Below are 13,569 nucleotides of genomic sequence, written 5' to 3' on the forward strand. Positions count from 1 at the left end.
CTTCTCGAAAATTATGTATATTATCCAATCAAATAGGGATTAAATGAAAAAAATTAAATATATCCAAAAGCTGAATCGTTAGCAGATATGTGACAATGTTGAAAGTTTGAATGAGAAATGCTGATCACAATATGGCAAAAGGATTAAAATCTTATTTCCATAGAATCTGCATATTACAAAGGCCAAGCACAGTAGTGGCAGTGTGATTATGTGGTCAATTTCTTTTTTTTTTTTTTCTTTCCCAAAAGCAAAGACCGAAAATATGGGTGACAGAACGCACAATAACACTGAAATTAAATCCTTAAAAATCAAAGCAACCTCCATAATCACCATTATTTTTACAAAAAGCTGAATATTTGAAATGCAAGTTAAAAGAGTAATCAAACATATTGTTCAAAGAATAATGTAATAAAGTAAATAGCATTAATATATGGTCAGAAACATGTATGATTTTCAGATAAAGCTATAAAAAACCCTTTAAGAAGAGCTTTTAGGGTAGAAGTCTGTAAAATAATAAAGGCTTGCAAAACAATGTGTGATTTTAGGAAGCAGAAATGAGTTTTTAGTGATTTACAAATGTCTGGAGGCTTTCATGAAACCACAAGTCTACCTGCCACAATTACGGGATATGAAGACATTTAGAAAATGTTACCTGTAATGGGCGTTGCAGTATTTCTTGGCGTAGTCTGTCCACGTTCCAAACCTCCTGGGATAGAGGGCATCAATCTGCATAAAAAGCTGTGAAAAGCACAAGGGTGATAAATTGTGACTTCATGCCAAACCAAATGCAACGTGAACATGTTCAAACAGAGATTATCAGCTTGTCTAATGTAGGAAATATTGGATTATAGCAACGCTGTGTAAGCTTTAGCCACTAGGGGTGCTAGACTGGTTGCTTCTAGATTTACTATCCCTGAAAGCAAATAAAAATATGTCGTATCAGGTAAGTTTAACAGCTGTTTTTGTCTTGTGTTTAAGGGGAACTCAGACTGCAGGTCACATGACTCAGTGAAGAAGTCGAACATTTTTTCTTGCCCACACAGACAATCCGTGCCCATTAAGTGCTGTATATTAACTTAAAAAAATTATTTCCTAAAATAATTGGGTCAAAACTTGCACAGTGTTGAGTTAGTAATGAATTAGGGTCATTGTGACCCTATTTCAGGGCTAAATGATGTCAGTGATGGGTTTTGATTAGCGGTGTAAATAATAATCGTTTTGTATCGATGCATCGATCCAACAGCCGAGGATCCGATGCATCGACACGTCCACAAGAGAATCGATTCATGTTTTTTTTTTTTCCTCCGGTCTATTTTTTATCCATTTGCTCCTGGACGTAATTCTCCCTCCCGTGCTGCGGTGGCGTTAAACCTATTTTGCCCTCCTACCGCGCTTCCTGGTTATACTCCTGCAGCAGTTTGTTGCAGTAAACTTCACACAGACATTTTTTATTATGCTCAGTATTTAAGCGTGGTCTGTGCTACACACTGTGGGTCTAGATACGGCCGAGGCGGTGAGGAAGTGGGGGCGAGCATAGTCTGAAAACGGAGGGACATGAGGGCCAAAAAGAGCGGGGATCCAGGTGAAAAAATGGTCCCAGCGTTCTCGAGCACCTCGCTCTTCTAGCGGGTCAAACTTCACGAGTTATTTTCCGCAATTTCGGTCATAAAAACAAAACAAGCCAGCCTCCTGTCTGCGGCACTGTCTGCGGTCAGCTACAATTTGTGAGAGGAGCAGCGGAGCGTCTGTGGAGGGGGCGGGGACGTCTGGAGCCGAGGTATTGCATTGCACTCATTGCACTGATTTTGTGCAGCATTTTTTGATGCAAGGCCTTTCAGAATCTATAACGCAATCTATAACCTCAGTAAATGAGGTTTTAATAGGAATAGGTGGAGTAAAACTTTTCTACTTCTGTTATTTGCTGTAGTTTCTCAAAAAAAAAAGAAAAAGCATAATGATATTACAGCTTTCATTGATTTATTTCAAATTTGAAACATTGTCTAGCCTGTAAGGTGTAAAAAAAAAAAAAAAAAAAAAAAAAAAAAATGAACCAATTCATGGAATAGAATCGAATCATATCGTGGTGTATTCTTGAGTATCGAAAATAATCGAATCGTTGGGTCAGGAAATCGATACTGAATCGAATCGCCATGATGAGTGTGATTTACACCCCTAGTTTTGATAAGGAAATAAGAGCCAATCTTTTAGTGTTGTCTAGTTAACTTTGACTTTGTGCCAATATGTTTCTACTTTAGAAACATCTGTTCCCTAAACATTGTTCTACAAAACAAACATTATTTTACAAAAATAAGCTGAACAGCTATATTTCTGTAAAAAATAAAAAATCTAGGTAACATCTCTAAAAAAGTTTTTTTTTTTTTTGCTTTCTCATAGTTTCCTGAAGTCTTACTATACTAGTTGGGGTTTGTATAGTCTAAGGTGGAGCTTGTTGTTTTTTTCAGAGTTTCTCTATGGAATTCTACATAATCAGCCATTCCCAAACAGCCTAAGGAGAAGCTCAAAATCTAAATTGTGTTTTTTTTTTCAACCAAATATTCTGATTGTAATTTTTAAAAATTTTGCTTTTCACTACCCAAAAACATGTCAGTGTTTCACTCCAGGGTTTTATTGTTTTCATGACCTTAACAGCTTGCTTGTCCAGAGTGCATGTTGCAGGACTTTACCATTACTGTTGTGTTGAAAAATGCCTATTTCTGTGCACATGCATGGATCTGGGCCATAGATGCAACTCTCTTCCCTTCTGTGAGGCAGCAAACACAATTTTAGGCATATTACATGTTAGTGTATTACTCTGGTTAATTGTAATGTGAGCAAACTTGAATGCCCCATTTACATTACCGTTTTCAAACCATACCGTCCGAGGACGGTAACCGAGAGAACTGTTGAGTGTAAATGGTACGCAGACCTGAACAAACTGCGCCAGACACAACTGAACCGCGCCAACATGGTACTAGTTCATCAGTAGGTCTCGGCGAGGCTCAGTTCTGGTGCGGTTCTCTGATAACAAAGAGAGCATGAGCAGACTGCTCATGAAATTTCAGACATTCATAAAAATACTAGTTCCCTACAGTGCCGCACGATTTCCAGTGATGATTCTGCTTTGCAGTGTGATGAACATCAACGTCTGTCGTTGTTTCCTGCATCTGTAAGCCCTGATTAGACTATTTGTCGTGTCCACACTCCAAAAGCCGACTCTGTCATGCAAATTCACCAAAGGCTGCCTTCTTCACCTGACTCTCTGCAAACTTCCTGAATGTTACAAGCGCTGCCATGTTGGTTTGCTTGTTTATCTCCAGGGAGCAGTAGTACCGTAGATCGCCACTAGGACACGAGGAACTGGGCTACCGTTGTGTGTAAACCGAGCTCGGCGCTGTTAACTGATTTAAACGGCACGAATCGGTTTTCAGAAGGTAATGTAAATGGGGCTAAAGAGTGCAGAACACACCACCAACTTTTTTTGCGTGTTTTTTTGGCGCAGCAATTCACAGATCTCTTCACCTGTTTACAACACAAACTTCTTCTCACCCTTTTAAGTAAGTGGCATCAAAAGAGCCTGGTGCGACCCGGGATGATGCTGAGAAAAAAGGTTCTCATTAAAATTTGGGCCGAGGACGCTATCCAGCCACATAAGTTCCTGAATGTTATGGCGCCGCCATTTTTGTTTGCGTAATTCCCGTCTTGAGAGCTGTAGTATCATGAACCGCCAGTAGGAGGCGAGGAACCGTGCTAGCATGATGTGTAAATGGTCATAAGAACCAAGCTTGGCACTGTTAACTGGGCACGGATCGGTTTCAGAGGGGTAGTGTAAATGAGGTATAACCCTTTGCATTAAAACTCTATTTTATAATTAGTCTATAAATTAAAGAACCTTTCAAAAACCTCACAATCCAGGGCTACAGTTGTTCCTGCTACTTGTAAATACTTCTTCCTTCCACTCAACTTTCTACTGCAAAAGGCAAGGCAAGTTTATCTATGTAGCATATTTTAGTAGCAAGACGATTTAATATATACCGGCATGCTTAGATATAGCCGTACCCTGAAAGGCCAGCTCCTTAGGCAATGGATTTTTATAACAGTCTTCCGCATGACGGAGTAAACCATTTTAAAGCATGTGCTTAAAATACCCCTTTATTGATCGTCTTTAAGCCCTGATCATCAACATTACCAAAAATCAATAACTAAGGCAGAGCAGTTAGGAATCTATAGAATTAATAAGTTTCACTTTTCAGGTAAATTACTGAAATACTCAAGGTAAAGAAAGCTATATAAAAAAAGTCGATTTGTAGAAATTTCAATTAGGTAATCATTTTTCAGATCAGCAGGGTCAAAACTTTGCGTTTAGTCTCAGTAGATGCTGAATTGAACTAATTAATGCAACGGCACAAATCAGCTCAAAAGTATGAAAGATTTTGAGATTCTTCAGCAAATCTGTCAAATGTTAACAGGTAGAGAGCGCGTCTACATCACAGCTGGCATCAGAGCCCCCGGAAAGAGTTTGACTCAGAGCGAACGCTCCCCCATCTCACCAATTTCCAGCGTTTCCGAAATAATGACGGGTAATATCCCGCGAGGTGAGCTGAATAAGCAGCCGCAGCCAAGATCGCTGTTCTAAATTCAGCACTTGTTCAACAGCAGTTTTGCATTTTCTCCCCTTCAGAAAGCTGATTTAATGGGGTGGGAGGAATGAGGGCACGTCACGAACGCTGCAACATGCCCTGGGCGCTGTGCGAGCTCCATGTTAGACCCACGGTGAGTAATGATGGCAGCAGAGGAGACTGGCACAGAGGAAGGGACAGGGCTTATCAGGTTTATGCCACGGATGATAAAATGTTATATTCGGCTCTAGTGGCACAGAAAGAGATGATATCTAAAAACTAACCCCACTACTGCAGGCAGGTACCGGCGAAGACAGGATGGCATTCGTCACACCGGCTGTAACATGCAGGCTCACCCTGCCAATAACACCCCTACTGCACATGTCTAACAAGAAATAACTTCCTTTCACTTTAGAATTAATTAGATGCTTGAATTCATCAGTTAATTATCGCCATGCAGGCAATAATTAAGTTTTTCACAGGACAGAGAAACAATACACCTGTTCTCCATAAACAACGCAGCCACCAAAATGTAATCTTAATCTCTGAGCATAAACTCAATCTAACAAGCAAACAAGCTACTTTAATTCTTCTATAAACAGTTTTTTTTATAATCTTTAAAGGAACGTATTGTTGCACTAACAAGAAAAACAGTATTACAGATGGCCTTAAAATCTTGTAGAAATATACAAATTTAAAATCGGCTTCTTCAGGGCAAAAGTTACATAAAGAAGTGGGATTTATTGCACTAAACATCCTCTAGTAACCATGTTTAATAATATTTTTTTTTACAATTTGCCAATGTTCCAGTGGAAAAACAAAAAAATCAAACAAGAAACATTATGAAATATTTTTTTAGTTTATTGTTTGGATGATAAATCTAAATTGTTTGTCAGGACTCCTGTTTTTGTGTTTCTGTGTTTGTCTCCCTTCATCCACCAGGAGGCGCCTGGTTCTGGTCCGCCTCCTCACACACCTGCTGATGGTTTCCTCGTTAACGGAGTGTTCTTAAGCTGCTGACTGCCACTACCTCGACGCCAGAGTGTTTGCCAGTTTAGAGTACTCTAGCCAAGCTGAGTTTTTGCTGAGTCAAGTTGAGTTTTTGTCAACCTGAGTTTAACCTTGTTTTGTCTTTGCCTCTTGGCAGGAATTCATCATGCAAACTGGATTTCTCGGACCTTCTCTCCCTGGAAGGATCAGCTGAGCTTCAAACTGAGCTGGGGTTCATACAGGAGGTTTGGATCCACTTTCCGTAAGATCGTTTTAGCTTCTTACTGAGAAAGGGATTATACTCCACTACGACCCGTTCAAGTACCGCAGGAAATCTGAGTGGCAGTCAGCTTCTCCGTTCCCCAACTATCAACCGCATTCTGGGTAAACCCTGTTCACCGAATCAGACAAACACTGGAACCACGGCACACAGACAGGAGTCAAGGATTCAACTACTTCTCTGGAAACGTGAGTCGGCAACCAAATCCTTTTCTCCAAGTTCACGAGTCAAACTCCCCACTGAGCCTGAACTAATCGCTGTGTCTTCCCCTCACATTACAGTTCTGCTTGAGCAGTGTTCAGAGCAACACTTCTCCCTCTGTTTAACTTCTTCAATAAAACCCGTTAAACCTTTTCCCTTTTCTGTTTCGGTTTTCTGCATTTGGGTCTGAACTTTGTAACATCATGACATTGTTATCATGACTAGAAATTGATCATGATAACATTAAATAAATGCTCACCCATATTAAAGAACAATAAAATATAAATTATCATCAATAATACGCAGGATGGGAATGTATGGCACACAAAATTAAACACTTTTTCTTACATTACAAACAGTGACTTCATGAACTCATTTTTGGGGGGATTTAACAATTATTAAGGCTTTTAGTCTTTTTCAGACAGTTTTCCTCCAATGTTAACGTCTGTATATGGAGGACCGACTCTGCCATATCTAAAAATAAATACAGATATAAATAAATGCTCAATAAATAAATAAGCATAAAGTTATTGCTCCCAAAAACACAATAAACAAATAAATGTAGGTAGAAATTAAATTACACAGCATTGGGTGGAGCTAGACTATCCTTTCTTTGCTTGTAACAATGGCAGCCATATTTGCTGTGATCAGTGGGTAAAAAGTAGTTTTAATATGTTTTTCAGTGAGAAAATCACCTGAAAACTTAATCTGTGCAGTCAGATCATCCAGATTACCATCCTGCCTTCAAATATTATTTCGCAGTCAGAGCCGCTCAGACTCCCGTACACCGGCGGAGTGCTGTCAGTAGGAATCCCACTAAACAGCAGTCTATGGCCCAGTCGTCTCTTTGCGGTTTTCCGCAGCGGCTGGAAGGCGTTTTTCATGTACGTAATCCAAACTGCAGGCACTAGGATAACAAAAGTGAACATGTTTTGCCGGCAGATTTCGGCATTTTAAGTTAATCTAGGCGTTAATAAACTGTTTCAGAGGAGTGATCATAGCGATCTGCAACATCAGCTCTGCGTCTGTCTCCCTGCCAGCTCCCAGATCAGCTTCTCTGATTGGTTGATGTGGCGAGTCGAGCGGCAAAAGTTCAATTTTTCCAACTCTAACAGCTGCTGTTCTTGCAGCACCTTATGTGCATCAGCTGCTCAGATGTGCTACAGGATGCATGTAAATATTCCGAGGGCTTGCTTGTAAACTAGCTGCTTCTGCTGCCTCTAGCGCTTGTGGTCTGAACGTAGCATTAGTTCTGCCATAGTTTTTACATCTTTAGCAAACAGATTTCACAAATGAGCTAACTTATACAGGGAATGGGTTGCCCCAGATTTCATTTAGGGGTAATAGAATGACAGGGTTATGCATGCTAAACCTATTTTATTTTATATAAAAAGGAAAATACATAGGAAAAAAACATGCTAAATGTTTCTGCCATATCACAATTATGCACTGATATGAGGGTATCCGGTTAAATCCAAATTAAACACAGAGTTTTGTGGTTTTAACACAAATAAAAGTTTAAAAAAGTTGGAAAACAATGTCCAGCCACCTTAATTAAGTTGGTCTTTACACAGATGCCGTAGGAATGCTGTTCAGGGATTTATGTATCATTGATTAAGATAGAAAAGTTCACTAAAACGGATGAGAAAACGCAACTGACGGATGAGTAGATCTTGCTTTTTTCCCCCACCATCGATCTCTTGCTCAGTGCTCATCACCCCAGAAATAAAACAGGAGAATATAAAAATGCTTCCATATTCAACAGAGATTTCAAAAAGCAGCATTTCATTTATACTAATAACCATTTATAGCACAAGCTTGGAGAACAATTATGGAGGCATTATAAAGAAATGTTCCTGAGGCTGGAGAAAAGAGTCTGGGAGGGGGAACCGCCCATCATTAGGGTAAACTGTGCTTCCAGTATATGCTGTGCTACTGTACCCTCTTCGCTCTGTATACGGGCAACATTTCCAATTCCCAAAGTCTTCTTTAATTTCCACACCAGCGATGATGGAATATGGCTGTAATCGAGCATACACCTGCAACCCTAACATATATAACAATGGCGTAATAAATCATTATGGAGAGTGGGGCTGCTCGCCTCAGCCACTCTCCAAACACAGTGGTCCTGTGAATAGCCCCCTGCTTATTGTTTCTAAATTCAATAGTTCCGCCCCCCCCCTCCCATGCTTCTTTTATTACTTGTCTCATTTATTGCAGCGCCGTGTCTGTTCATATCAGGCTTTGTAAATGAAGTTTTTGCAACAAAGGTTATTGAAATAAGACCACAGGATCCAGAAGGATGAGTGACGCCAGAGAGAGTTAATTGGCTTTTTCCAACATTAGATGGGAGCGTACGCCGCTCTGGAGTAAGTTTCCATGGCGATCTACCTGCTCTGCTGAAATGAAACACCTCTGTATGGAGATATATTTGAGCTGGCCCACTACAGACTCCCGTCCTAAGAAGGAGAATTTCATAATCTATTTGTCCACATAGCTTCCTTTGCCTTAGTGAGGTAGTTAATTATCAATCGACCAAAATATACCGGACTTTTTGACGAAATGTGCCATTTCTGTTTCATATTTGTGGTATAAAAAAAAAAAAGGAGCCTCATTTAAATGTGTCGTCTTTCCTCAAGAGGGGTCATTAAATTTTTATTCAATCAAGTCTGATTACCTCTTCGGGTCGACCCAGAGCAGGGGTACCGGTGAGAAGGATGGCCCGCTTTGCACTCTGAATGAGAGGGACCAGGATCTTGGTCCTTGCTGCGTTCCTAGATTTGAGGTAATGAGACTCGTCGACCACGATCACATTAAATCGTTGCCTGCTCAGAGCCTCCACTAAGGGGCGTGCGTCAGTGGTGAGCAGGCCATAACCCAGCACCGTCACCTTGCTGCTGCTGATGCCCCTGTGGAAGAACAAAAACATACAGGAGGACATTGTTTATTAGGTTACCCGTTGAAATTGCATTGTTCCATTCTTGCAATAGATCAGCTTAAATAAGTATAAAAAAACTTCACTATTTCTCATGGTAAAAATATTTCTTTGAGCGCAATTGGCATGAAATTTTCACCAGGTGTTTTTTACTCCCCAATGAATCCATACATAGAAAGAAACTAAAACAAAATGAAGTGTAATAATGTAAAATGGAACGGGTGAAAAATAAAAAACTCACAGAAAGGGAAAAACAGGATGCCAGCTGAAATCTATCAGTGATCAGACAGCTATTCTGCTCCTCGTCAGTGCTAATAGATACCAGCTGCTTCAGTCCAAACTGATAGCCAATAAGAAGGTGTGTTATGACCAACAGAGGAAAGGAGCAGATATGAAAACCAGGAAGGGTGGAGGACTGTTTGGAGGTTTGCATAAACCAGAAGGAATTAATGGAAATTAAATGGAGGGGATGATTTTTAAATAATCTAGAATGAAAAGAACATATAAGGAAAGGCAAGAGAGAGATCAGAGTTGGTAAGGTGAAAGTGAGATTAGCAGTGAAACAAGTAAAAAGACGAAAATTTATACGAATCAGAGGACTTGATCGAGAACAGATTGAAATTTGGATAAAGAGTTGAAAGTGGTTTGTAGAGTTGCAAAGAGAAGGGGGACATTTTTATCAGATTAAATTACCATATTTCCCGGACTATAAGTGGCTACTTTTTTCCCCACGCTTTGCTCATAAGAAGGTTCGGCATAGATTTCTCCTAGCCGCAAAGGGGGGAGGGGTCAAATTTGAAAATGCCACTGAAATCCTCAGTTCTCCAAGATGTAAGAAAAATAATCACGTGGAAGACTGTGATGTGACATGAGAAATGTTATCCCTTCAAGAGCAACATTTGTTTGTTTTTTTAAGTGTGACTACACAGTGAACAGGGAGAGTTTGAAACATAGAATACAGTCATGTTATACAAGGATATCAGGCAATAAGATTAAAAATAAGGAATTCTGTTTTTCTATGATAGGTTTTTGCAGTGCTGCTCAATGGAGCAGTGGGTAGCACTGCTGCCTTGCAGCAAGAAGGTTCAAAACTAATATGGGTGAGTAGGACATGATGTAATAACGTAAAATCAAGGCCACAAGGTGTAAAAGAAAAACGGTGTTCCCCTTTAAGCCACATGGTAAAAAATGCATTAGAAAATATCACCTACTGCACCTTTAAGCCTGTTTGTTTTTGCCACGACCTGGATAACTGAAAATNGAAGAAGAAGTAGTATTTTTAATTTTTTTTTTAGACTTTAGAAACTCAGAAGCTGATCAAATATCGGGTTAAATATCGGTGGGGTGGCCGATGTCCGATATTCTTAATGTCCGATACCGATAGGGGGCCAATTATATCGTGCATCCCTACTCATGACCAAAACTACTGGTTAAGTATAGTAATAATTCTTCAAAATCAATGAACCACAGTCTAAAACTGTTAAAAACAACATCAATAACTACAATTATAAAATGTTATAGTCCTTAAGCACTTTACAATTAATATTTGTTGTTTAGTTTAATTTCTGAAGTGAATCTCAAAACCCAAACAGGTTGATAAAGGATCCCAAATGGGTTCATGACCCTAACTTTGGGAATTGGTGTGTTAGAGATTAGATTAGATTAGATTAAATTAGATTAGATAAGTTTAGATTAGATTCAACTTTATTGTCATTACACAGGTACAGGTGCAAGGCAACTAAATGCAGTTTAGTGCAGCAGCAGCAAGTGCAGGATAAATAATGGTTCTATAAATATAGGACATGGGTTTCTAGTGAATGAGTATAGAGATGAATACCTTTATAAATACTGAATATAATATATAGATCACTGGTGTTATGAACTAAATTTACAGCTGGATATGTACCAAATATAATATACAGATGGATATTACTATGAAAAGGGTTTTTACAGTTATGTACAATAGCATATACAGTATACAGATGGGTTTTACTATAAAATGAATAAATAAAGTTTGGCCGGAGCTATCTAAATTAAAGTGCAGTGGAAGGTAATTGCATATTACAGTTAAAGTACATTATTAGAAATGAATATGTAAACAATTGGTACTGTGAATAAACAGTCGGCAGTGCATTGCATATTATATACTCCAGTTAGCGATTAATCGATTGCTAAGTTAGATGATGTTTATTTCAATAATTTATTAATCAGGATTAATCCAATTAGTTTTTTCAGCCCTAATTTAGATGTGGATGCACTTTACAAAGGCTGGGAGAGAGCAAGGTTTTTAGCAGATAACAGGAAGGCCAAATGGAGTCCAGCAAAATTTCTGTCTTTTAAAATGTTGTGCTTAAGACCAGTGCAATGAGCTGTATGGATATATCAATTTAAAACCTCTGTTTCTTATCTTATTTCATAGACTTTATTTCAAACAGAGTCATAGATAACCTCCATAACAATCCTGCCGCTGGGGTGACATTCTGGGTATCCGTTAAGGCGAGCTTACACTGTATAAGGTTTTGCCCTTTTAGGGCTATTTTCAAATCATGGAGCAATTTTTTGGTATACAGGGAATAACAAGAGGAATCTTAAGTTCGGGAGAAAATAAAACATGTCTGAAATTCAGTCAGCCCTCGTGCGATGTTCTTGAAGCAGAGTTACGAGCTTCTACGAGCTGATGTACCTGAACCTTCAACACTGCACATGTGTAAACAAGGGAGTTCTTCTTATTCTAGACTGACGAGTCCGACCAGTGCCAACTCTCGCCGCTGAGTCCGACGTGTGGTTTTTAGATCGCATCAGGGCATCGGGCCATACAGTGTAAGAACATACCTCGTGATCTGGGAACTTTTAAACCCTGCGCTTCCGTCATACAGTTTGAGTTGTAGCTGAAAATATCGTAAAGTAAATGTCCGCCATTAGACTTGATAAAAGTTTTGCTGTTGTATCCATTTCATCAGGAAATCCTGATCTACCCATCATGTAATGTCCCATTACCTGTTAATTGCTAAGTTCCACCGCTCAGCGCCATGCAAACCTGAAACGCTAATTCTAAAAATCTCTATGCAGCTGATAATGGCGCCAGGTGAAGCTATTTTGATCCTTTGACGTCTGCTGACTTTCACTGAGTGTTCCCGCTGACTGTGGGGCTCTTCAGGGACTGCCCGGTGATACCGCCGCTCAACCTATGCCGGCTGGTCCCTCTAGACGTGTCGGCTCCTTGCAAATCCCCCTATTTACTCAACCATCATTGCCACCATTTTCCAACCGAAGGTGAGCTCTTATGTTAGAGAACACAGCTGGATCTCAGAGAGAACCTTGAATACAGTAAATAAAAGTGGCCAGCAAAGCAATTATCCCCCCTGCTGCTATTTAGCTCTGAAATAACTCCATCATACCATCATTACTGTTATAGCTCCAAGTTTACATTCTGCCATTGATTTGCTAAGCCTGTTATTTGAGTTTACCCCCTAATGAATTAATATCCACTTGTTCTTGTCTCAGCTTCTATTTATTTACCTATATTTTCCTTAAGACGAGCTCAGTATCCTTTTTCTGGTGTTGACAGTTGCTAGAAAAAGCCCTGCTGACAGATTCTTCTCTGCGTTTTTTTATCTGAACGCTTTGATGGTTTGACACGCTTCAAAGATAATCATAGACTCAGGAGGAGTTGGAATCAAGTCTGTTACTGAATTATGTTACAGGGATTACTGCAGTTTCTCTAACAAGTGTCATGTTTTTCCTCTGCTTGAGGCAGATTACCGTCAGCTCTGTGTTTGTTTATCATCTAATCTGTCTAAGGCGCTCGTACAACATGGAAGATTGGTTGCTTTGCACTTGGAAATGAGTAAAAGGAGCATGTCAGTTATCTAAGCAACCATTGCTGAGAAGGATTTTCCATGGGAAACCAGACTCCTGTGATTTTAATGAGGTAAAACCTGAGCTGTTTTTTGCAGGAACTCTCTTTCTCTCTCCCAGTGCAAACCATTAATAACACAGAAGACATCTTCGACAGGGAGGGGAAAACACGGTCTGTTGTGCGTTTTCTTTCCGACTCGTAGCAGAGATTCTTTTGCATTACATTAGCAGAGTGAAAAACAAGGTGAGGGCGTTGCTTGGAAACCTTTCTTTTAACTTAGAAAAAGGTAAAACCCGGCCATTCATATCCCTTTTTTTCATCTTAAAGGTAGAAGGACGTCTATACTCTTGCCGCTGACTAAACTGTTTGTCAAAATATATTATCACCCTAGGAGAGCTGAAGCTAAAGACGCATCCTTTGCATATTTCTTGTTATGTTTCTGATCAATTGCTTTATAAAGATTGAACCTTCTGCTTTCTACCACAGAACAACCACAATTCTATAATTAGACCTTTAGTGCAGCATTCGATATTGCCGATCACTCTATTTTATTAGAGCGCCTGGAAAACTTGGTCTGCCTTTCTGGTCTAGCACTGTTTAAATTCTCCTCAAAGGACCGGGACTTAATGTGTCAGTAGGCAGAGGTGGAAAGAGTACTAAAAAATTGTAATTGAGTAAAAGTATCTTT

At 39.5% G+C, this 13,569-nt stretch overlaps 1 protein-coding gene across 1 annotated transcript in view; it reads right to left on the reverse strand.

Moving 5' to 3' along the window:
- zranb3 (zinc finger, RAN-binding domain containing 3) overlaps positions 1-9,066 on the reverse strand; it is a gene marked incomplete at its 3' end in the record, with an annotated part of 46,800 nt that extends 37,734 nt beyond the window's left edge. Inside the window, exons 1-3 of the mRNA XM_015405204.1 lie at positions 9,044-9,066; positions 8,765-8,996; positions 653-738 (exon numbers count right to left, since the gene is read on the reverse strand). Coding sequence (XP_015260690.1) covers positions 653-738; positions 8,765-8,996; positions 9,044-9,066 — 341 coding nt within the window. The remainder of the gene's footprint in view (positions 1-652; positions 739-8,764; positions 8,997-9,043) is intronic.
- Between the last annotated feature and the right edge of the window lie 4,503 nt (positions 9,067-13,569).

This window comes from Cyprinodon variegatus, unplaced genomic scaffold (assembly GCF_000732505.1).
Source record: "Cyprinodon variegatus isolate N-32 unplaced genomic scaffold, C_variegatus-1.0 Scaffold2053, whole genome shotgun sequence".
Taxonomy (NCBI): domain Eukaryota; kingdom Metazoa; phylum Chordata; class Actinopteri; order Cyprinodontiformes; family Cyprinodontidae; genus Cyprinodon; species Cyprinodon variegatus.